Here is a 25,543-nt window from a genome sequence, read left to right on the forward strand (position 1 = left end):
CTGAAGTACAAAGCCAGTATTGGAGGGGAAGCAGGGAGGCGGGTTGATGGATGCTGCAGGCTGGGGCCCCTTCATAACAACCTCTTGCATAACACTCATGGGCTCAGGCGGTCTTCGACCCTGATCTGCAGCCAAGCAGGTGCTAGGAGCAAATGTCTCTCTTTGGTTTTCCGAAACCAAAGACAGAGCTCATATGTGGGGAAAGGGGTTTGCATAGGTGTTGGGAGAAACAAAGAAGAAAAGAGGCACCCCATCTTTGAATAGAGGAGTGTGAGCTGCCACCATCTCTTTACACACTGCAGTTCAAAGTTCTTCTTACCCAATGTGCTCAACCCAGTTACAAGGTGCAGACTTGTTTCCTCTACCTCCTCCCCAAATTCCTCTCTTCCACTGATAAACAGTGGCAAACACCATACTTGCAAGATTCTGCTAATGTTTCTGAAAGCCTGGTCATGCCAAAACCTCTCAAGATCCTCATGACTATCTCCTTTTGTTTCCCAAAGGCTGGCTTGTGTGCTAAGCCATCTCACAATGGGCTCCCAGAGTCAGGAACTGGGGTCTGCAAATCTTCAGGAAAGCAAAAGAGCACTTTGGTGTGCACTACAAAGGTGATGGGACATGCATGTGGACTGAAAATACCCAAGTGCACGTGCACACCATATTTGGCCCTTTTGAATAAGAGCTTCCAGAATTTCTATTCTGTTTTTGGCAAAGTGTTTTCAGTTATATAAACCATTATTTTCTCCTGTCTGGGCAAGTTTTGCTGCCTCTCCGTCAATATTTGTTCTACAGTTTCAACATCTTTAGGAAGCATTAGAGAAAACCTGTTAATTATTTTCTAGACATGTAATCAGAGCAGGATAGGAATGATTGTTACCAAGAGAACTAATTAACCTACCTTTTTGCACCTCCCATTTTTGAACGAATAGAGGTAGAAGCCTTTCAATTGAAAGATCTGTGTTGGTTAAGAATTAAGCAAAAATACCATTTAAACATGGATATATCATTGTAGTATAAAAAATAATTTCAGTAGTAGAGAATTAAAACAATTTATTCATCATGGCCTTTCCCAGAAGTTAATTCAGCCTTCTATTTCCTTTATATATACTTTACATATAATAAACTTTTAGCTTTTGCCACCCTGTACAATCTTTTTCATATGTAAAGCAAACAGTGTCACAGTCTGTTTATCTTACTTCTCTGCCTTGTGTTAGATTTTTGTGCATAGAGAACACATTTTTGTTCATTTTCTCAAACATCAAACGCTCAAGGCTGTTCGAAGACTGCTCTGAAGCCTTTGATTCCCTGGATAATATCTGGGACTACAAATTCCATTACTGTTAATACTAAGCTTCTAATTGGAACATATTTAACACAGGTAACCAAGAAGGTAGATTAATATTAACTGTCTTGAAACTTTCAACAGCAATCTTTCAATAAGCCAACATTTTCATTTTTAAATGGTGCTTTTTAGGTCTGGTAATTCTCACAGAGATGAAGCGAGAAAACAGTCTGTATCCCTTGGGCAGCTTTTAGAGCCTTGACCCACCCTTTGGCAATGGTGATGCCAGATACATATATGCGTTGTTACAAAGCTTCTACAAAACACTCACGGGTCTTAATATATTAGTTAATCATATTTACAAGATCATAATCAACATAGATTTTCTTTGTTCAGTGTCTCACATGACTAAGAAGAAGGATTATAATTTATGAACTTTAAATCTATTACATTCTTTAATACCAAAGAAAACTATTATTTCTTTATTCTCTGCCAATTCACAAAATATTATTTGTCATAAGTTTGTCCTCTTCAAAAATGTGTATACTGTTTTATATTCCCAGAGAGGTTCTTTCTATTCAAATCTATTCCTAGAAAATTTTGTCAGTATCATAATTATCCGTGAAAATTCTGACAGCATTTTTCAAAGGAATATAAAGTCACTCATCCAAATAAGTCAAAACCTGATGATATTTGATCACCTCTGAAAATCTACGTCAGTAATCCTATTACACATGTTGTCTTCAGCAGTTTTACAGACAGAGGACCAATCCACTGATCTCTGCACTCTTTGGTAACTCATATCTGGTAGAGGTGGCAGGCAGAGTATTGGCAGTTACTACTAATAATACACAGAGCTCCTGAAATCTCAACAGTGCCTAAGAAAACTCTTATTTTGTACTGTTATCATTGTGGATTTGTGAGAGCACATCTACAATGAAGTTACATCAGTATTTCTCTGATTTCAAGAACTGCAGAAGAGGAGTGGGGCAAATTGGTACAATTTGAAGGTTACATAGCAAAAGTTTGGCTTTATGCCTTTTCTGGTTTAGCTATACTTTCATCTGCCTACCTGAGACATAGCTTACATTAATGAAATCCTCTCACAGTTACAGCTAAAGCACTTCTTTGGTTCAATAGGGCAAGCCTTTTATACAAAAGGGCTCCTCTCTTGTCAGGTCGGGAGTGTACTGGAAGAAGGACAGCAGGTTGCTGGCAGAGTAGCATGACTATGGAAATGGTGAATTTTTTCTCAATCCTAGCACATGTAGCCGTGCAAACATGTAAACTCATAAACATCATAAACTTTGCCTCACTTAATCATTTGGATTGACTTGGGCTATAGATTCAGTTGAGAAATAATGCCAGCAAGTCATCCTCATCTTGATCTTTTGAATCTGGATATACCCCTTGCAGATTTGTACATCTCGTGCAAACAGAAAGGAAGAGATTTTGGGCCAGGATTTCAACTGATTCTGAGAGCAGTGTACACGGATCAAGTCAATGGCATCAGATGATTGATAGGTTCTGGGAAAGCTCAGACAAATAAATGTAAAACAATTATTAAAATATTGATAACACATGAACATGCAAAAAACTCTAAAGTAAAACTTGTGCCAAGTTCAACACCATGCTTGGAAAATGTCATATATGACTTCCCATTCCAATGTTTGAAGCTTGACCATTATGGAAAGTTTTTGAAAAGTCAGCGTATACTGTTTTTGGAACAGTATTTAATTGAAGGGGAAAATGTCTTCTACCATTAAATTTTGCCAAGAAAGGGGCTAACTTCTGGAAGTGATTCTGTGATTGAAATGTTTTGTACATTAATAGCCTGTAAAATTCTGCAGTGTTTTCCATTAGGAATAGCAATAGGAAATGCACAGAAAAGATTTGCAAAGGAAGTGATTGAAAAAAGCTGTCATCGAAGGAGCTATTTTAGTTTCAGTTCTGAATTTATAATAAAAAGGAAGAAATGAGAGTCAAATAACTATTTAAAACATTTTTTAACACTGGAACACAGAGCTTTAAGTATTAAAAGAACTAGAATTTTATTTGTGGTCACAAGAATAAGTCTCCGTCTTAGGAGAAAGCTGGCTCAAAGATTTGGCAATGGGAAATGGAGCAGACTGCCCATAGCTTGAAAGACTTTTTGCTATCATCTTATGCTTATTTATTTATAGAATGCCATTCACAAACATGTGCATCCATTAAACCCTTACAGGCAGATTTTTCAGGGGAATGAATGACTGCTATGTGCACAGAGCAGTGAATCCAAGTGTAGCACTGCCCTGTGAAGCCAGACTCACAAGTGACAACAAATGGCATGAGCTGAGCCAAGGAGCTTCGTGTACTTTGTAAGGTACAACTATGTACACTGTCACCATCACAACAGTTCCCCATGGTGGCAGTTTGAGTACAGAGGTTAAGGACAGAATGGAATTGAAAAGATTGGCCTTTGCACCATGCCAGACTGTGTGCTATGTGTTTTTGTAATTTAATGACATGACATTCTCCCTAAGGAGTAAATTGAGTAAATTTACACTGAACTCTTTATAAACAGTATTTAAAATAACCTGATTTAAAATAGAACCTTTATTCTTTATAGCAAACCTTTCTGAGGTGTGAGGGGGGACAGCTGACCCAAACTGACCAAGGGATATTGAACACTATACAATGTCATGCTCAGCATATAAAGCTGAGGGGAGAAGAAGGAAGGGTGGCATCTTTGGGTAATAATGTTTGTCTTCCCAAGCAACCGTTACATATTACAAAGCCCTGCTTTCCCAGAGATGGCTGAATGCCTGCCTGCTGATGGGAAGTGGTGAATAAATTCATTGTTTTGCTTTGCTTGCATGTGTGGCTTTTACTTTACCTGTCAAAGTGTCTTTTTCTTAACCTACAGGTCATCTCACTTTAACTTTCTGCTTCTCTTCCTCATCCCTCTGGGGAGTGAATAAGTATAGTGACTATGTGGTGCTTACCTGCTGACTGGAGTGAAACCACAACAACTACTTACTTCATGAACCCCTAGAGCTTATCACCAGTAGTTTTAAGGGACCATGAAAAATTGCAACTATATGGAAGAAAGTAGCTAACTTAAAATCTCGATTGTTTACATTTTTAAGATTACTTTTGCAGGAAAAGGGACAAAATTATTTTAGAAGAAATATAAAAGTTGTTGTTTGTAAAGATCCCTAAAACATACTAGATCAGTGACATCAAAACATTTCAGTGCCAAAACCTGGCTGTGTTTGGGGTACACAGTACCTGTTGTAAATAGTTACAGAATACATTCTCACAACCTAAAAGTTTAGTGTTTCCAAATACTAAATTTTTAAAAATTATAAATATGCAGCTCTGATGTTCAGACAAAATGATCCACATCAAAATAAATACATTTGATCTGTTTCTTCAGAAAATACATTTCTCTTTCTGCAGAAAATCTTAACTGAATTAACCACATTAAGCGATATCAAGATGGGACAGAGACACTGAGATACAAACACAGAGCTGAACTGAGAAACCTTATAAACACCTTTGACATTTATGGGCTGCTTGAACCTATTTAAATAACCACGTCTGTCAGTTATCCTTCTTAGGAGTTTACATGTATCACAAGGGCTCAGGATGGTCTGCTACTAAGAACTACTCCATAAATAGTTCGATTTCTCTAGTGACTATGAACGTCAAAGGCAAATGACATCATGTATTGAAATCACAAATTACACATATGTCTGATACTCTCTGAAACAGAAACAGTTTGAAGAATATAGCACCCTGTTTGTCATATTTTTAAATCAAACTACTTCAGTATACAAAAGAATCAAAGCCAAATACATATTGTTTTGGTCTTTAAAAGTGCTGTGAAACTGACTGCAAGTTTAGTTTCCAATGTTAAACCTCCATGCATATAATGGATTCTACATTAAAATGTATTTTCATAATAGGTGATCTCAATAAAAAATTGTGGGAAAGAGGACAGCAAAATCATGTTCGAAAGTGACAAAATTGTGAAATAATTTGTTCATATAGTTTCTTATAATAAATTTCAATACAAATATGAATTCACATTGCTAAAGACAGAATGTTCAAGAGTATGGAAAATAAGGAGAGTAAAGGAGATAGAATAGAAAATGTCTTGTTCCATAACAGAAACTTTAAAATTCATTACAATACTAGTGTTCCAAAATACTTCAATGGCCTAATTTATAAAATTCATTAAAATACACTAACTCTTAAGTGCAGACAATTCACGCAATCTCACTCTTCAACATCCTCTTTTTTAAGGAGCAGAATTAAAGTATGGAGCTAGAAATTAGATGTCAAATGAATGAAAATAATTCAGCTCTGTGTGTAACTACATATAAAATGATTTTCAAATCTTTATTGCTTTTACATCTTGACCAGCTAATTAAATTATTTAAAGACTAGGATATATGTGCATTTCTTCTGCTGTTTTCTTGTGAATTGTAAATGCATACAATGGTGAGAATATCTTGCTGTGCTGCAGTTGCACGGTCCTGCCACAAAGTTACTGTCACCGTTCACACCTGTAAAGAAGATGCTGCAACCCCACACACCCATCAGTGAGGGTCCTATGCTGTCCTAAGGCTGCTAGGGGTAAGTAACCCGAACAGAGAAAAGGAACCATGGCAGAATGTCTCTATACTGTTCTGATTTTCACAGGCATTTAAAAATCTTTATGGCAGCTGCAGTCTGTCAAAAATTAGTGTCTTACACAGCGTTTCATATCATAGTCAGAGGGAAAACCAACACCAATCACTGACCTGTCCCTTGTGCGTGAGAGGATCATGCATGAGAGGTCAGTTGCCCATGTTGATTCTTTTAGATCTGTTGATAAAAATGGATGTTGACAGACTGTGGCCTCCTGCAGAAATAGTTGTACTTTGACAATTACTCTTTTCAAATTAAGAATTGCTAAGCATCTATTTTTCATGTACCAAAAATATCTTTCTGCTTCTGATCAATGTAGATGTCACAAATAGAAACAAGATTAATTGTATTGCAGCCCTCTTACTGTGTGGAAATTCAGATCTGTTTCAATGAACACAGACCATTTGCTGTCATAGTTGGCAGCCTCCTTAAACTCAGCCTTCTCATTCATGTAGCCCTAGGGTGTTTGTTCCTAGAATTCAACACAATTTTCATCATTCCTTTTTCCATTCATGTAAGTAATGCTGAACTTCTGATAGGAATCCTCAAACATCTTATAAACTTACAAGCAGAATCAAGATTACCAGTTTTTTTTTCTGACTGTGCTGAGTAAAATTCTAATTCTTTTATTCCATATTATCCTTAAGCAAGGCCAGACTTTTGTAAGGTCTTTTGGATTTCATCGATTTTATGCATGTATAGCTTCATAAATGCTTACTTCTAGTAATCCAGTTTTTATCACCTCCTGACTATTCTAAGGAAAACTAAATTTTGTTATTCTGAATTTTTCTCAGTTATGTTTTGTTTTCCTTCACTTAAGTACCTCTCATAAACACACGTATGCTCATTAGCGCACGTGTACAATGTGGGCTAAGTATCTAAGTGGAATTCCTCTTAATATGTTTTAGTGTCATCTTTTGTATGCATAGTCAAAATACATACTGTGAGCAGAGGAGATAACATACAGGTATGCATATTTGCACATCAGACAACTTTTGAAGGTTTAAGAATTAATTTGAAATGCTAAAATGATTCCCTTAGGATTTATGAGCTAAGAATGCTCAGGGATTTAGTGTCCTGACATCTCTTTAATTAGCAGTCTCCAAGATCTCACACTAAGAAGAAGCTAAGCCAGTGCCTTCTGTCATATCTCAAGAGTTTCAGAAGGATTTGAAGCCACAGAGGAAGGTGAATGTACTATGCCTGTGAGCTAGACAATATGTACAAAGTAATATTTTCTTACTAGTATCAAGCTAGAATTTCTTGCTACGCTCCTATTTTGATGGTGATGCCGTTCTAAAAGAAATCCTAACAACAATCCAGCAAAAATGGGTGAGGTAAATAAAGATGCCGTTGAAAAATACTTGGAGAACAACCCCCAATTTGCCAAGGAGTATTTTGACCGAAAAATGAGGGCAGAAGTGCTGGGAAGTATCTTTAATGTGAACCCTGGAGATGTGAAGGAAGGAGTCAGCTTCAAAGACATGTCCCGTCTGGAGGAATGTAACATACTTTTTGAGCTGATAACAGAAATCCAGGATGAAGCAGGCACTATGGAAAAGATAGTGCACAAGGCCCTGCAGAGGCTGTCACAGCTGCTGGCAGCTGATCGGTGTAGTATGTTTGTTTGTCGTTCCCGAAATGGTATTCCAGAGGTAGCCACCAGGCTTCTGGATGTCACTCCAACTTCCAGCTATGAGGAAAATTTGGTGAAACCGGACAATGAGACTGTTTTTCCTCTGGACATTGGGATAGCGGGATGGGTTGCTCATAGCAAGAAGTTTTTTAATATACCTGATGTGAAAAAGGTAAGTGACTTCTTTTGGAGAACAGGTGTCTGTGCATTTGTTTACTCAGCTTCCTGCAGAGGTCTTGTAGTACTGTCATTCTTTGAAAACATTCCAGAGAGAAATCCAGATCAAAAGCATGAGAAAAGCAGCAGCAGTTTGCTTAAAATCCAGTAGAATGACATCAAGTAGCTTAGTGAGGTAATTCCAATGTCCTTGGAATGTAGTGTAATTTAAAATAATAACAAAAATGAGTATTAGATTAGTACAGACCGTAAATACTTATGTTTCTGTTGAACAAGGCAGACTCCTATTCTGTTTTCCAATATGGGCTTGCAAGTGTTCTCCCTTATCATTCCATGCACCTCTGGATAGAATTAATTTTCAGCTTTAGTAATGAGGATGCTTCCTCACAATGATATGTGTGTGTGTATTCAGCTTCAAATTACTCCAAATTTTGAGGATGTCCATCCAGGTCCAGGGCTTTTGTTCAGAACCATGTATAGGAGATGATTAATCCACCAGAGCTCTTCTTACATTTTCAGAGTTTCTCTTGTATTTGCATGGGACAATCTTCCTTTAGCAATGAGGGTGATACATGTTACTAAAATGGTTAAATAGAATGATGAGTGACCTAACAAATTAAACACGCACAAGTGAGAACTGCTTTAGAAATTGCTCTGAAATACGCAGGGAAACATAAATGTGTTTTGATGATGTAGATTAAGATAGCTAATCTTCTATTATGAAATGGTGACAGCTTCATTTCTTTTTAGTTTTATGTGGGAAACCTCAGAATAATCAAATGGTGTTAAGATAATTGTACAAGATGACATTCTGGTTTCTCAGGATTTCCTCTATAGTAATTTAAAAATTCTGGGCCATTTTGGAAAAGGAAAACACCTCAGTGTCCTAAGCTCAATGTAATTAATAAAAGTCTTTATACACAGCAATTATCTATGTTTTCCAGGAGGTAAACAAAAAGTAATGCATTTTATCATATTAAAAGTTGTCAGACAAAGGAATAAAGCACTACCTTTAAAGCTCTGAAACAAATTAAAATGTATTTGTATGTGAAAAGAACATTCCAACATAGAGCAAACTGCCTCAGATGTGTAAGTAAGAATAATAGGACCAAACAGGACAATGACTTATTTGAGGAAACAAATAATTTGATTTTTAACTGACCACTAAGATGCTTTCTTCAATGGCTGCTGTTCTGACAAGAAGCATGTGCCTCTTACCACCACATGGGGAGATTGAAGGATAATCCTTCTAAATTCATAAGGCTGATTACATGAGAAAGATCAGGAGGATCAAGAAAGATGTGCCTTCTATCAGACACTGCACTGCTCCTTAAGGTCATTATGTGAGAGGTGCCCAGAGCAAGGCTGCCCAAATATTTCTGCATTTGCATTTGGACTTGTTCAAAATTTTGTGACAAACATAATTTGAATATGCTTAAATAAGAGAACCTTTCTGTCAAGCTAATCCTTCTAGGTACACATTTTGCACTCATAAATTAATTCATGTTGGCTGATAGCTATCCAGCCATTAATCAATCACTCTAAGGTAATCTTTACTTAGGCATCCATTTACTTGCTTAGTGTTAATGAGGTCTATGCCATTAGGCTCACACTTAAAAATGCAGTTAAACTATGTTGCCATTAATCCACATTTGGTGAATAAATGTCATCAAGGTATTGACATTTTATAAGTAAATTGCAAACCTTCCAGAGACTCCTTCAGGGTTGGTATTTGGTATTTAAAATCAACCCTGAAGGTCTCCCAGTTGTCACCATTTCCATTCTATTTGTACAAAAAGTCAAGTCCACAAATTTACACTCCTTACACAGGCAAAGCTCCCACTGATGTTACCAAACTCTTCTTCTCCATAAGGAATGCAGAACTTCAGCTTTAGTCAGTACCTTTTAAGAAATATAATTAGTCCATGTTAGCAGAAACCAGCATCCACTGAAGCCTTGATCACGTTTTTGAAAGGATCATTATTTTTCAGATCACTTTGTATACACTTCAGTTTAGCTACATTGTCTGCTGCCCAAATCCTGAGCAAAAAATGACAGAGTTAAGTCAGAGATAAATTTTGTCTCTACTGCCTTGTCAGACTACAAAATGTACAATGAGCAATTCTAGATGGCTACAGTACTTTAAAAATACCATGCCTATCCAATTTCTATTGTTGACACAAGCCACATCCAAACAGTATAGTGGTTTCTAAGTTCTAATTGCATGACAACATTGACAAACTCACAGTGGGACATTTTCATGCTTCTGTTTACCACCCCTTTGTAACAGGACTGAATGTAATGAAAGACTACAATAGCAATAAATAATTAAAAAAAAAAAATAGGATTCCACTTTTAGTGCCTGGTAGTCAGCTCTTTAGAGATTATCTTCTCCTTCAATTTGGAAAGATACCAATAAACGTGAGGAAGCTCCTCATCCTGACTAATGCTTCAGAAAAGAAAAGCAGAAGGAAAAATACAGACCTTCCATAATTAACTTAGTAGTCAGAGCAGTCTACCCCGACAAGATTATGGACCTGTTGACTGCAAGGGCTAATAGCATTTAATCCAAGGTTTAACAGTACTGAGAAATAGGAGGCCAGGCAGGACCACTACTCTAATAATTTGCCTCACATTATTCTCAGGGTCTGGCAGAGGTCGTGACTCAAATTTTCCAAAGTAAAATAACAGACTGCATAATACTTGGTATGCCTATTAGTATTCTTTAAATGTTAACTGGTAGTAGACAGCATAATAAATAAGTGTGCAATTATCTTACTTATTTTGCTAAGGCATTATATCCAAATAAAACTAAGAACTAAGAAATAGTTAAACAAGGACCATGTCTTCTAGGGGATCAAAATCTCAAATTCTCAAAATGCAAGAACCAATAACAAAGACTGTACATGTTTGCTTTAAGCCATCAGGTAGTTAAATTATCACTTTATTCCTTTTAATCCAGAGATTTTTGAAGACAAAGATTAACTGAGTAATATAAATTCAATGAATAATATTCCTGGCTATAGTAGAGTATAAAATTTTATAAATGCTTCAAAAGAAGTGAAGGCTTTTGGATTAGATCCATAAAGGACCTGAAATGTTCTAATACTAAAGTAACAAACCCTCAGTTTTAGAGGTCCTGCACTGCAACCAAAAACCCCCACTGAAGTGAAGGAACAGACTGTGGAGAGATTCTGGTGTTTGCAACTCAGATTAAGCATTCAGATCAGTGATCATTGTGGCACCTAATTTAGCCACTGGAAACCACGAGACAAAACAACTTAAACACATCTTCTAGTTGCAAGCATAACTTTGTAAAGTCATCCAGCTCATTTGCATGAGGGCTTTTTTATGGGAGTTCTACTTTGTTTTAATACAGGGGTGGGAAAGACTTTAATTCCAGGCCTATCTGAAGTGATAGGAATTTCATATTCGTGGGAATGTGCCAATCCCCAGATTCCAGGCTGGAATGAGGAAGAAGAGGCAGCCCATCCCTTTTGTTCAATCTACATAAAACTGCAAAAGAAATTAAATATTTTTTGAAGAAGGGAGAGAAAAGACTGAAGGGGAGCATGGTTTTGCAGCCCAGTGAATCAAATTGATATGTGGCAGTGGAGAGACCTGGACACTGAACTGTTGTTCAGCTGGATGTTTGCAAATGCTCTGGGAACACACAGCAGTGGTCCCAGGACCAACTGGAAAAATGAAAATGTGTTCCAATCTGTTATAAAGACAAAGATTCAGTCAATTTACAAGAAAATATTTTAACACAGGAAGAAATTTATATTATCATGCCTTCCAGAAGAAAAATCCAAACCTTTAATTCTTTCCTTGAATTAATTTGTGTTAAAAGGAAAGTTCCCAAAAATGAAGGAAAAAAATTAACATTAAAAAAAATAAAACTAAAAGGTCCCTTTTGATTTTCTTATGTGAAAAAAATACTTAGGCAAGGTAATACAGATTAAATTTTAAAAGTTTCTGAATAGCACTACATATGGCAAATAAAAAACCCCCAGATGCTGTTAATTGCTCTTTGATTCAGTTTCAGAACTCCAGTGATCTTAAAGTCCATTTGTTCTGTAACACTAGTAAGTTACATGTCAAGGGCTGCCCAGGGGGGTTGTGGAGTCTCCCTCTCTGAAGATATTCAAAAGTATAGGTGATCCTGCTCTGGCAGGGGGTTTGGACTGGATGGTCTTTTGAGGTTCCTTCCAATCCCTAACATTCTGTGAAAATGCAGTTGGTTTACATCCCTGACTATATATGATCTTTTCAGTGTGGCCTCATGAATGGCCAACTCATTTAGATAATTGGCTGGCTTCTTTGGACCTGATGGTAGGTCGTTTTTATTTTCCATTCATGCACAATTATATCATTATGAAGCAAAACCATTTGTGAATTCAAATTAGAATAAGCAGAAATAGGAGATGAAGTGATAGAGCACAGCAATACCACTTAGTCAGTAGTAAAAAATTTGCTTGAGAAATCTGAGACAATGCAAGACAATCAGCGAGAGAACAAAACATGAGAAAGAGGAGAAAATACTACATGGCTACCAGAAAGAAAATAAAAAACATGCAAAAATGGTGCAATGAAATGTATGATAATGATGAGGTAACACCAGATGTCAGAGGTTCCTGTGGTTCCTGATCCAGTAATGGCTCCAGATACACTCCTGGTCATCACACATCTAAAGGATGATGCATTTTGTCTGAACTCATCTCTCTAACCCAGAACCTCCATCCCAATATGAAGTAGTCATAACTACAAGGGGTCCCAGAAAGCCATGCTTACTCTGTGCTTCATAAGAGGAAAAACATAGAGAAAAGGCATCTGCTCTCTTGGTACAACCACCTCAGGTGTAGGATTAAGTCTTATTGCTCTCCTTAACTGTGATATTCAAGGCACTTGACCAACTTCAAAATGGAGAGGAGGGCAGCAGCCTCTGTACTAACAACTTTGTGCTGCTGTTCTTATTACCTGAAATCAGCCAGAGTAGTGAATTTCCACCCTGACTAGCTGAATAGGGAAGAGAGAACCTTGCTACCTTAATCTTTTGTTTTGAGTTGCTTTTCACACTTCTCCATTTCTCTGTCTTCCTGCATTTGTATAAATGACATACTTTTGTATATGCAATGGAAACCAAGTTAACAAATTAACAGAGGTTACACAATCTCATTCCTTATGATAACTTTTGCATTTTTTAATCAATTTTACACAGAACAAATAATTTACACAGCAGATTTTGACCTGGAGTTTCCAGTCGTGTCAAACTCACTTGCTTCAGGCTGCATTTTGATGTTAATCCCATCAGAAATGCTCAAGGCTTATCTAGGTGTTCTGGAGCACAGTTTAGCAAATGCTAAAATAACATTATGAAGTGGGAGATGTACATCTTTTATTAAAGACTGTAGGATGATTCAATAAACATTAGAGTGATGGTCTTCATCGGTTTTTAAGCTTGGCCTACAATAAAGTTTTTTGCATGGATTGTTTTCATAGTTTACTTAAAGAATTGTGGGATATCTAAAATCAGCCACGGAAGAACTGGTCATGAAAGAAATAAGGTCTCTAAAAATGGATAAAAGGAAACTTGGAGAAACACATCAATCCCGCAAAAGAACTCAGATATGCAAGGAGAGATAAAATAAGATTCCTCCCAGTTACTTTCTATCACCTACAACAGAGAGATGAACACATTCTTCTCAATGTGACCTATGGGGATGGCACAGGCTAAGAGACTTGATTCTGTGTAAATCTAGAGATTAGACCAATTCTGTAAGCCCAGACAGCAAATATAGAAAAGACGTTTCAGGGTTACTTCCACACATGTAATTCCTTTCATAGAAAGGAATTAGAAGGTAAATGTAAATGCAAATGTAAAAGATAAGCTGTCTAAAGACTATGAAGTACTGGAGTTAAAAAGCCATCCTAATAGATTAAACACATAATAAAATCTGGTCTACTTTCTCAGGGTTCTACTTGCTATAAATTCAACATATATCAGAGACAATTAGTAGGCCAAAATATCTAAATAGTAGACCAAAAAAGGAAAAGTTTTGGCATTTCCTAGCCTTTTTGTGCTTGATTTTGCACCCTAGAAAAATTTTCTGTTTGTTTATTTAAGTACCTCTATGTGTAATTTATGAAGAAACTCCACTATGTGACATCCTGCAACATTCTCGAGGCCATGCAAGGAAGGTGTATTGAGATTCACCATGAAGATCTTGGCTGCCCAAGCAGTAATTAATAGCTTTGTGGGCAGACATGCAGTCACTTTATAAGTGGGTTCACAAATACTTGCTAAGAGCAGGGAATTGGTAAAGTTTGGGAATCTTGGTTCCAGGTGGAAGTCCTTAAAACAAGGCTGCTTTGGCCTCCCTCTGGCTGGCTGCTATTCCTGTTGGTGATACTATAATGTAGTCTGACTATCTCTGGTCACCAGGCCGCTTGCTACCTCTTCACATTCTCATTTAGTACCAACTGATCATCACCTTGAGAAACTGGAAGCAGACCTGCTAAGGCAAATTCAGGGAGAATCTGCCATTGAATGCAGACCAGGACCTGAGTGCTCACCTCTTCAAAGAAGTTTGAGCAGTTTAACCGTTTGTTAGCAGTGCCAGATGTGAGGGGACAGAAAAGGCTAAGTGAAGACAGTCTGGCTATTTTATCTGCACATATTGACAGATTTCATACCCCCAACTCATAACTCAGCTCTTTTAGATATATTATCATAAGATAGAATAGAATAGAATAGAATAGAATAGAATAGAATAGAATAGAATAGAATAGAATAGAATAGAATAGAATAGAATAGAATAGAATAGAATAGAATAGAATAGATCAGGTTGGAAGAGACCTTTGAGATCGAGTCCAACCTATCACCCAACACTATCTAATCAAGTAAACCATGGCACCAAGCACCCCGTCCAGTCTATTCCTAAACACCTCCAGTGATGATGACTCCACCACCTCTGGGGCAGCCCATTCCAATGGCCAATCACTCTTTCTGTGAAGAACTTCTTCCTAACATCCAGCCTAAAACACAGCAACCCTTGACAAACAGATTTCCCTGACAAATTTCAAATCCCTTTTAAAAATAAAAGAACACTAAAGCATTTCAAAAGAAACACTAAGAATTTCTGTGATAGGGGAAATGAAACAGCTTCTCATGAAACATGAACAAGCTTCCCAGTATTTTTTTATATAAAAGAATGAAAAGAACAGCTTTTCCTAAATCTTCCTCAGCATTCAGTTTCAAGGATGAAATTGATGGTGTAGTTAGTTGTTGCTCATTTATTAGCCTTGTGGTCTCACTCCCCCATGATCACAGACCTAACAAAAGCTGTGCTGTGTCCTAATACCCCTGTGCACCAGAAGAGCATGTTGGTCTGGAAGCAGCAGGACTAGGGGTCTGCCAGTCTGGAATGAGTAAGAAACAGCTCAGGGAGATGAATACCTGCTTGGGACATCTCTGCCAGAAGCATTTTTACCACATACATTCAGGACAGGTGGTAGTTTCAAACATTGTGTGATGGGACAGTTTTATGACTGCTACCAATAGAAAAAAATAAATATCAAGAAATACTAATACAGCTATGAAGTAAGTCTCTTACATGCAAGCCATATGTATTAAACTCTCAGGTGGCCATAAAGTCATGTTACTCCCTTCTTGATTCTTGATTTTCCCATCTTTTTAATTCCTCAAGTTCCTCATCATTCTAATGAAAACCTGCACAAAACTTGGTTTCAGAAGCTATATTCATAACCAATGCCTAAGTTAATCTTGTACATGTACAGAGCTAAGACTGGGTTAAACAATGATAATATTTTTTGCAAGTATTAAACTTACTGCACTGTGAAACTGTGCTCACAGCATTACAAAAAATTATCGAATGAAATTATCATTTGCTCTTGGTGTGGAAACTTTTATGTGCATTTCATTTATGGATTGTTTCTTTCCCCCCCTCCCCCCCCTTTTATTACAGAACAACCATTTTTCTGATTTCATGGACAAACAAACTGGTTATACAACAGTCAGTATGTTGGCAGTCCCAATTATGCAGGGCAAAGAGGTGCTTGCTGTTGTGATGGCACTCAACAAATCAAACGCGCCCGAGTTCTCAAAAGAGGATGAAGAGGTAATAACCTCATATTTCAATTGACAATACAGTTGTAAGTTCAACAAGTAGTTTGAGTGAATCTGCCTCTTGATCTGACACTTTTCTATTATTTTTGCTCTTTGTAATTTTTAGGTCTTTAAAAAATACCTCAATTTTATATCTTTGGTCCTAAGAAATCATCATACGTCGTATCTCTACAATATCGAATCCCGAAAAAGTCAGGTATAGAAGAATTTTTTAATTATAATCCTTAGTTTTAGCATGAAACCATTATTATTCCCCCTATTGTATGTTTTTGTAAATTCACTGAAGTAAGGATAGCACTGATTTATTTCGTAACAGTAATGCACCTTATCATTTTATTCTGGAATGCCTAGGATTCATATGTTAATGTTGTAAACATTTACCCGCTTTCTTTCTTTTTTTTTTTTTTTCTAAATAGATGCTTTTGTGGTCTGCTAACAAAGTGTTTGAAGAGCTAACAGATATAGAACGGCAATTTCACAAAGCACTGTATACTATTCGAATGTATTTGAATTGTGAAAGATATTCTGTCGGCCTGCTGGATATGACTAAAGAGAAGGTAACAATCATTCTCCCTACTTGCTAGAAATGTGCTATTCCTAGCTTTAAGCTATAAAATCCATCCTTCTAATTCAGTCATTCTGCATATTTCTAGTGGGTATCCCTCCATGACACAAAACTACCATGCTTTCTAACCCTTTGGGATAATAAACACATTACATGCAAAATGACCTTGGCAAAGAATATAGCCACAATAAACATAAATGCTAATTCTGAAATATTTTTTCATATTAATAATTCCATGCAAGAAAGAGTAGAAGAGAGAAGTGCAGGTCTGATTACTGCTTTATAAATACTGGCCTTCCAAAACAACAGCTGAGATATACAACTGCCCAGAGATAAGCTTCAGACTGGCCTGAAATTTATTGGTAAACATTCCTTGCCTGAATATATTTGACAATGTCTTCTTAATATTGTCTGAAATGTGACCATAGTACAGCTATGGAGGAAAAATAAAATTGCTATCCACAGATAACAAGTTATCTATGAACACAGAATTGTTTTGGTTTGTTTTTTTTGCCTTTTGCTAAACCCTGTGCATTGTTTTCCCAGGAGTTCTATGATGAGTGGCCAATCCGGCTGGGGGAGGCAGAGCCTTACAAAGGCCCTAAGACACCTGATGGACGAGTAAGGATATTAAATTTTCTTTTGATGAGTTTAGTTTTGACATTGAGGTCATGCAGATCATCTACATGTTCTTCTCTTTTTTTATTTAGGAAGTCAACTTCTATAAAATTATTGACTATATTTTAGATGGAAAAGAAGAGATCAAAGTAATTCCGTGAGTATTCATTGGCAGCCTGTGAATGTATGGCAAATAGATATATTGCTGGGGTAGCTTAATAATATTGCACAAATTATTTAATCTCATTCTTTCTCTAAAGGTCACCTCCACCAGATCACTGGTGTCTTGTCAGTGGATTGCCAACATATGTTGCTGAAAATGGATTTGTAAGTTCACGGTAAAAGTAAAAACTAAAAGTTTCATTTCATGCAGCCCTTCTGATTCAACAACAAACCCCTTAATCATCCCCACAAACAGAGACCTCTACAAAAATATCATGCTGCTTCCCTTGTCACTGGTGCCCAGTGAAATCATGTGAGTGAGTAGTGTGGATGGGGGCAAGCCCACAGCACAGTCAGAACATCAGGAAAATTTCCCTCTGAGTGTGGTGACATCAGATAAATAACATGCACATGCACTGTCACTTTCCAGTGATTTTCTTACGTTAAAGTAAGAAAATCATCCCATACACAATTTCAGAATTTCCATGTTTTCATCTCTCTTCCTGTGTAGATGATGTACATATTTTAAAGTTACTATGTTGACAGTTATTAGCAATCCTTTGGCATGGACAGAACCCTTAGTTATTTCTTTCTATATGCCCGGGGTTTATAGAAATCACTGGAAATTATTTTCCAAACCATTATGATTAGGCATGATGAGACACCACACATGAGGGACTCTGTTATAAGCATTCCAGAATGACATCTGTTATACCCACATCTAATTTAATAAGAACAGTTTTAATTTCTGTGGCTGCTCACTGTTATCTCAGCAAATAAATATGCCTTTTAAATATGCCTTTTTAAAACATCAGGCCAAATCTTGGTGCACTTTATATTTCATTTAAACAGTGTCTCCTTTTCTTTCTCCTGCAGATTTGTAACATGATGAATGCACCAGCAGATGAGTATTTCACATTTCAGGTAATTCCAGTAATATTAATAATTACTGACATTGTAGAAAAATATGCTAATGCTTTCCACTAATCAGTGACACACTTGATTACATTTATCCTGTGTTTGTGAAGCACAGATCTTAGTGTTATGGTGCCTATATCAATTTTAAAAGGAATACACATTCTTGTTTTGTTTGGCTTTCCTACAGAAAGGACCAGTGGATGAAACAGGATGGGTTATCAAAAATGTTCTGTCATTGCCTATTGTCAACAAAAAAGAAGAAATTGTGGGAGTTGCAACATTTTACAATAGGAAAGATGGAAAACCTTTTGACGAGTATGATGAACAGATCACTGAAGTAAGCTTAGTAGGATTAGAGGCTTTAAGGAGCAATGTGATGTTAATAAAAATATTATTGCAAAAAGTAATTTAAAAATGTCTAGCAATTTTCAAATCGGCTATATTAACATCTAACTGAATGTCTGTCTTCTTCTCTGTACAGTTACTTAAGAATGAGAAATTCTATCTCCCTTTATAAATCTGAAAATTTAGGGGAGATCATTTACATTCCAATAATGAACAAAAGTCAGGTATAATTTTAATCATGTTTTAGTGATAGTCACCATCTTCTAGTTAGATAGCATGCTGCTTGCCAATAGATACTGTGCCTGCGACCACAGGAGTTACCCAGCATTCATGATCACGTGCACTAGGGCATGGTAAAATGCTACATAGTGTACAAAGTCCACTCAGCTAACTTAAGCCTTGAAGTCTTGGATACAAAATGGGACTATAGGCCCTTAATTACTAGGTTGAGTTAAACATCCTCAAAAGCTGTGAGGTGCTAACAGAACTTATTTCTGGAAGGCAAAGGCTTCTAATAAACAGAGCTTTGCATTTTAAAGAGCACTACCAGAAACTGGTATTTAAGACAAGTAAGTTCAAATTGTCGGTTCAATTTTATTGACGCTGTGTCATCTTGGCTTTGCTTGGCTTTGTTCCAGACTCTCACACAGTTCCTGGGGTGGTCAGTTTTAAACACTGACACTTACGACAAAATGAACAAGCTTGAAAACAGGAAAGACATTGCTCAGGAAATGCTTATGTACCAGACAAAGGCCACCCCTGCTGAAGTTGAATCTATACTGGTAAGTTTCTACCCTGACCCACAAAATTAAAGCGGGAAATTTGCAGGAATTTGCACAATTTGTACAAACCCTGAATTTATTACTTTATTTTTAGAAATACAAGGAGAAATTAAATGTAAATAGCATAGAAGAATGTGATCAAAAGGATCTTATCAGGATTTTGGTAAGTCATTAAACTGAAAATTCTGTTGGCATGTTTATATCACTGTGTATAGTTTAAATATAGTACTGTATTCTCACTACAGAAAAGAAATTATATATACAATTGATTTTAGCTATAAGATCCACAAGCTAGATGGAGATGGTTTAATACTACAGCTTCAGCCTCTTCAGTTCTTATATGTGCAGACCTCACTCTTCCCTACGGGGAAACATTTTGTCCTAATGATGTGTCAATGGATGTTCTTTTCTGCATTTCTTTAGGCAGAGTAGTCCAAAGCTAGTGACCAGTGACTTCATAGTGATGAAACATACTTGACCTGATCAGTTAGAACTCTGCTACCAGTGAACCTGTGTGTGAGTCCTCTGGCTGCCTTAGTATTTCAGTCTAGAAAGGAAGTGGCCTTTTTGGAGGAAAGATTGAATGAACTCACACTGTTAATGAATCAAACCCACTTAAACTAAACAAACAAACAAAAAGGGTCAAAATACACACAGACCTGTTGACTTCCAGTATCATTAGCTTCATGTATTTCTTCCTTTTACACCACATTTACTAATGTAGACACAGCCACAGGGAAAAGATCTAATTAAACTATTTTTAGTTAGGTATATGTGCATTCCAGAAGTCAATGGTGTTAAGGTTTTACTGGCTCACACAGCTTGTGAAAACTAGTAGATAAACATTGTAAAATCTATTGGTAGAGCAACAACTGGTTATTATGGTACAGGCTCCAAATTTGAAACCATAATACTGCTATTAATTTTTTAATCTCTCAAAAAGCAATTGAGTTCTCTCAACATTGTGGAGTCACAAATTCAAAGGTCTAGTACCTTCTGCACTGCCAAGGCTACATGAAAATGCTTTATCCTATTATGAGACCTGGAATCCCTGATAGCTAATGGGATAAAGCAGGTGTTTCTAGATCTGATGATTCACAAAGTAATGGGTCTTAAAACACCACTGCTCCAGGTTTCCTTGTCCTTGACCTCAGATCAGAGGATGGAGGTTCAGCCTTATTTATTGAAATATGTGCATATATTCAGTCATCTTTTTTCCCTATCTGTAAACCAGAGATCATTTATACACTATTATGGAAGAAGGAAGTTAATTGTGATCATATAATCCTACTTTTTCTGCTGCGGTGGACTTCCCTGATGTGATTCTTGTTTAGAATGAGGCACATTCTTTAAATATAATACCATTCTCCATAGGTTTTGGGATACACAAATGAAAAGCATTACAGAACGCGTCATTAGTACCCCTATTACCAGTTTGGCTATGTAATGTGATACTGCACATAAAAGAGGCAATTCAAATATAATACAGGCTCTTTAACTTTCATATCCTATGCACATTAGAATTTAGTGTATGTTTTATGGAGGTTCTTCAGAACAAAGAGAGGGTCTAAACTCTGTATCTGCCCTTCAGAGAAATAAAAATCCCTGAATGCCATCCACACAGCTTCTAATGAAATTTAGTGCATGAGGAAAAATTATGCACCTGTACAGTTATCTACTTCTGGAATCACCTCTCATTTTCATCAGTGGTCAAGACTGTTCAGAATAGACTGCTGCAAATTATAGAAAGGCCATTACTAGGACAGAATCCCCACCAACTACAGCACTAGAAAGTAAATTACTCTAACATATTTGAAATTACCTACAAAACCCATGAATATTAAATGTCTTACTTTATGCATATATTGAGATAACTCAAGAGCCAAACAATCAATAATCTACCTCAAGCAAACAAAAGCACAAATAAGATTTGTGAATTTTTACATCTGATCTTTTAGGATTCTCAAGTTCACTTTGCATGTGCTAAATCAACCTTACAGGTTTGTCTATTAAATGTATATAGGCTAGAACAGACAAAGAGAGACTGTTGCAGGAGACAAGGTAAGACAGACTAATTTTGAGAATTGATTGAAGAGTAGAAACAAATCACCGTCATTCCAGAGGTTAAAAAGTGCACAGGATTCTTTGATTGCCTATAGTCTCTTCCAGAGAATAGGCAGCTATGGGTAGGTAGGTCGTTAGGTATGCAAGCCAGCCTTCTGTTATTCAAAAAAAGCAGTTTCTACACTTTCTTGTACCATAAAAAGAAAAAAAAATGTCCTAGATAGGTTGGTTTTGGTCACTATATTCATCACTATTCATAAGAACACTTAAGAATAATAATTTTGCTTCCAAAAAAAGATTAACTCATGCCTTGAGACCAGGCTAAAAGTGGGAGAATCGTATGATTTTATACCAGATTTTATTCCAAAGCCTGAGATTTCTGAACTAGGGAAATGGTGAGATGGCCACAACAGATTTGTGTTGGAATTCAGAGTAGGAATAAACACTGCCTTGCCAAGACTTTCACCTATATATGACTGTGCTTCATAACTTGATAAACATTAGTTTGTATTGAAACTGGAGGCCTTTGAAGTTATAGCAAGCATACTGTCCTTAGGCAATGCTTCTACTGAAGTCAGAAATTTTTTTTTTTTCCCCAACTTTCTTCTTCCACATCTCCTAACAGAAAGAAGAATTACCTGATCCAAAAGATTTAGAACTGTATGAATTCCGCTTCAGTGACTTCCCTGTTACAGAACACGGCCTGATAACTTGTGGAATACGACTGTTCTTTGAGATAAATGTTGTTGAAAAGTTCAAAGTCCCAGCTGAGGTCTGATTTATTTTGTCTTGTTTGTATGCATTTTAAGATAGAAGAAAAATAGCTGACTACAGGCACTTAAATATAAAAGCAAGCAATACTAAAATATTAGTGGTATGGATAATAGTCATCCATTCTAAATTAAACATGTATTTGTAACAAAGATTTAAAACTAACCCTGAAATTGTGTGAATTAAATCAACATGCATTTACATAAGAATAATTTGCTGTGTCCAATTCAGTGAAAAGTAATTATTTTCATAGACCTTGCCCACTATTACTATAACTTCACTGTGTATTCCAGTAATTTTATAATGATTAAATTATTACATAATTACTGGAATATACTATGAAATTACTGTAATCATATTCCAAGTTCTACTTCACATTGTTTCTCCATTTCAATTAGCAGCACAGTCTTAATTACTTTGGTTCATAATAGGTCCTTACAAGATGGATGTACACAGTTAGGAAGGGTTATCGAGATATCACTTACCATAACTGGCGACATGGATTCAACGTGGGACAAACAATGTTTACGTTGCTGATGGTAATGTTGCTGCATGCATTATTTAATTTTACTTTGAATTCCAACTGGAAAATTCAGGGATGTACATGGAATTGTCTGTTTTCTTATACAGACAGGCAAAATAAAGAAGTACTACACTGATCTAGAAGCCTTTGCCATGGTGGCTGCTGCTTTCTGCCATGACATTGATCACAGAGGGACCAATAACTTGTATCAAATGAAGTAAGTACAAATGCTCAAATATATGAAACTGTAGTATTTTTAGTGGCAAGTTAACAATACATGTCAAAACTTGCAAAAATAGAGGTATATATTCTGTATTCATCTGGCATGAATAAACATCTTTCCTATGGAAGATTTCTGTCTCATAGTATTTGTCATGACAGCTGAAACACAAAGACAAAAAGCAAAATTGGAATCCTAAAAGGATCTCCTGGACCTGCAATTTGTTTTTAAAACTCTAGTATTACTTGTATTGCAGCAGATCTTCAGTGAGGCCACAAATAAATGAGTAAAGTAAATCCCAGACTAGATTATTTTTTCTTCAAGACTGAGCATAAGCACTTCTCTGGAGAAGGATTCAGGATGTGGCACAGACAAGGGCAGTTTAGAGTGAGATAAGATTTAAGCTGCATTCTTTTTCTCAGTTTTATATCATCTGGTTTGACTAACTCAGTTTTCCCCCTGCCCCCCTCAGTTACTGACTGATGCAGGTTCTTTCCCGAGTTGTAATCTCCTCACATTATACAGGATTCTAAGATAAAGAGCTTGTGTTCTGCCCCTTGGTTCACATGCCAGTAACTTATCATGAGGTTAAGCTCTGCAATTCATGCTTTTTGTTCTGACAAAATATTCTAAAGGATTTATTTGAAAATTTTCCTTTGTTATGAAACAATGTTAATTAGTAGAGGCTTGCTATAAAACAATAGTAATTAATTTTGTTTTAAACTTACCTTTTTATTACAACATTAAATATCATGGTGAGACCCATTCTTCTCTTGGAGAGCGGGCAATCTACCATTTACACTTATATATGATCTGTTTGGGCATATTTTGGTGTGCTAGCTGGGGAACAGATTTCTCAGAATGTCACGTGTAGCAGAAGATTGCAAATAAAATTTTCAGAGCACAGCTTCCAACCAGTTGTATGTCTAGAATGATTCATCCTCTTCTGACCCTGGATACACTCCTCCCAGGAGAGGCATTTCAGCCTGCGTGCTAGAGCAGTGACGTGAAGGGATTTTCTGATTATTCTCAGGGATTCTCCAGGTGACGTAGGAGAGAGAGAATGACAAACATTGATTCCTATTCAGAGGATGGCTTCTCATCCAAATAAGTTTATGGTTTTTTTTTTAAATCTTCCTACTGTGGTCTTCCCTAGCTGAAAGCCCTTCGCCTGAGGTCATGTGTAGTAAATCTATTTGTGAGTCATGAGGTTTTACCAAGACAGTCCTAATTACAAGTCAGACAACACAGGTGGCATGCAGCTATCCAAATCTGCCTTGGGTTACCTGAGAAATGGAATTGTTAGCCAAAGAAAGAAAGAAGAAACTTACACTTCCAAATATGTGGAACAACCTGGAGTTTATGTAGATAGGACACTTCTCCCTTCCTCCCAGTACCATAGTCTGAGACAATTTCCTCTGCTTGAAGCTTAGCCTGATGTCAGATTGATGCTTTGAACTCTGTGGTAAAACTAAACATATATGAGCTGTCAGGATTTGTGCAGTCCATAAAATAGTGATTTTGAGGGTGGGAAGAGGCCCAAGAACATTAGAGGAATTAAACTCTATTATGATGTTATTTTAGATTTAACTTATGGTCAGATAAAAGCCACAGGCAATATGGCCCCCAGTCATCACAGACAGACAAAAGCCACGCAACAGAACATGAAAAGCTAGATAAAGGCTACTTTTAAGGTAGACAGAAAGTGTGTACATTAATAAACCAGCAAAACTGAACATGCAATATAAAACAGAAGCATGTTTCAGTTTTGAGGCATCTAACCATACTTTTGATTTTAGTGGGCCCTGACCACCAAGTGCTCTCTAACTTCCATCAAGGAAGACAAGGGAAGACAACCAAATGTTTTATTCCTTTGCATTATACCAATGGTTGTGATATACAGAACAAACTATTGAACATGCAGATCAGAAGCATTTTAATCCTAAAAATTTGAAGCAAAAATATTGGCTTCAAAATACTACATAAAATTGCTTCTTTCTCAACAGGTCAGCTGCTCCGCTGGCAAAACTTCATGGTTCCTCCATTTTAGAAAGGCATCACCTAGAGTACAGTAAAACCCTACTGCAAGATGAGGTATGTCTGATCAATGCAAAAGATCCAATTAAGTTATGAGCTTCCAAATTTCACTGTCTTGTTCATTCCTCCAGGTCCAGATTAAGAAATAATGCTAAAATTTGGAAGTTTAAGACAAATCCTTTTGGATTATCCACTTTTAGAGAAATATCGGTAATTTCTGATGAGAAACAGGCCCAAAATAGAAAGGTTTCCCTCTAGGATTCCCTCACACTCCTCAGCTTTTTTCCTGCTTTCACAAAACGAAAGCAAAGAAACAAAGCAGAAACTAAAACATATACATACAAAACATTGCAATTGGAGTGCTGATCGTGGGGTCTGACTTCAGCTGCTGACTCTGGCAGCTGAGGAACAAAGGGATGGAGGCGTTTATGAAGGGTTCCCTGAACCCCAGGACAGACCAGCCCTACACTGTACCTTGCAAGAAGAGAGATATTCTCATGAGACTGTCCTACAGCTGCCATTAGCAATTTTCCATGAACTCGGCAAATGCCCTCAGCCACCCTCCCACAGCAGGTGCAGAGATGAGAGGCCTCACCCCAGGCAGGCTAAACAAAATG

The 25,543-nt window shown here is 36.8% G+C and overlaps 1 protein-coding gene across 2 annotated transcripts in view; it reads left to right on the plus strand.

The window, feature by feature from the left end:
• The first annotated feature begins 7,071 nt into the window (after positions 1–7,071).
• The window catches only part of PDE6C (phosphodiesterase 6C), a 28,495-nt gene continuing 10,023 nt past the window's right edge, over positions 7,072–25,543 (plus strand). For both annotated transcript variants that reach the window (XM_068139672.1, XM_068139673.1), the window contains exons 1-15: positions 7,072–7,767; positions 15,761–15,913; positions 16,028–16,117; positions 16,338–16,478; positions 17,033–17,107; positions 17,197–17,261; positions 17,365–17,431; positions 18,143–18,190; positions 18,372–18,521; positions 19,168–19,311; positions 19,406–19,474; positions 22,001–22,147; positions 22,578–22,685; positions 22,777–22,886; positions 24,896–24,983. In XM_068139672.1, the coding sequence (XP_067995773.1) occupies positions 7,288–7,767; positions 15,761–15,913; positions 16,028–16,117; positions 16,338–16,478; positions 17,033–17,107; positions 17,197–17,261; positions 17,365–17,431; positions 18,143–18,190; positions 18,372–18,521; positions 19,168–19,311; positions 19,406–19,474; positions 22,001–22,147; positions 22,578–22,685; positions 22,777–22,886; positions 24,896–24,983 (1,935 nt within the window). In that variant the 5' untranslated portion in view covers positions 7,072–7,287. The remainder of the gene's footprint in view (positions 7,768–15,760; positions 15,914–16,027; positions 16,118–16,337; positions 16,479–17,032; positions 17,108–17,196; positions 17,262–17,364; positions 17,432–18,142; positions 18,191–18,371; positions 18,522–19,167; positions 19,312–19,405; positions 19,475–22,000; positions 22,148–22,577; positions 22,686–22,776; positions 22,887–24,895; positions 24,984–25,543) is intronic.

The sequence above is a fragment of the Melanerpes formicivorus genome, unplaced genomic scaffold (assembly GCF_026170545.1).
Source record: "Melanerpes formicivorus ecotype bairdi unplaced genomic scaffold, bMelFor1.0.p_v2 SCAF_6, whole genome shotgun sequence".
NCBI classification, from domain to species: Eukaryota; Metazoa; Chordata; class Aves; order Piciformes; family Picidae; genus Melanerpes; species Melanerpes formicivorus.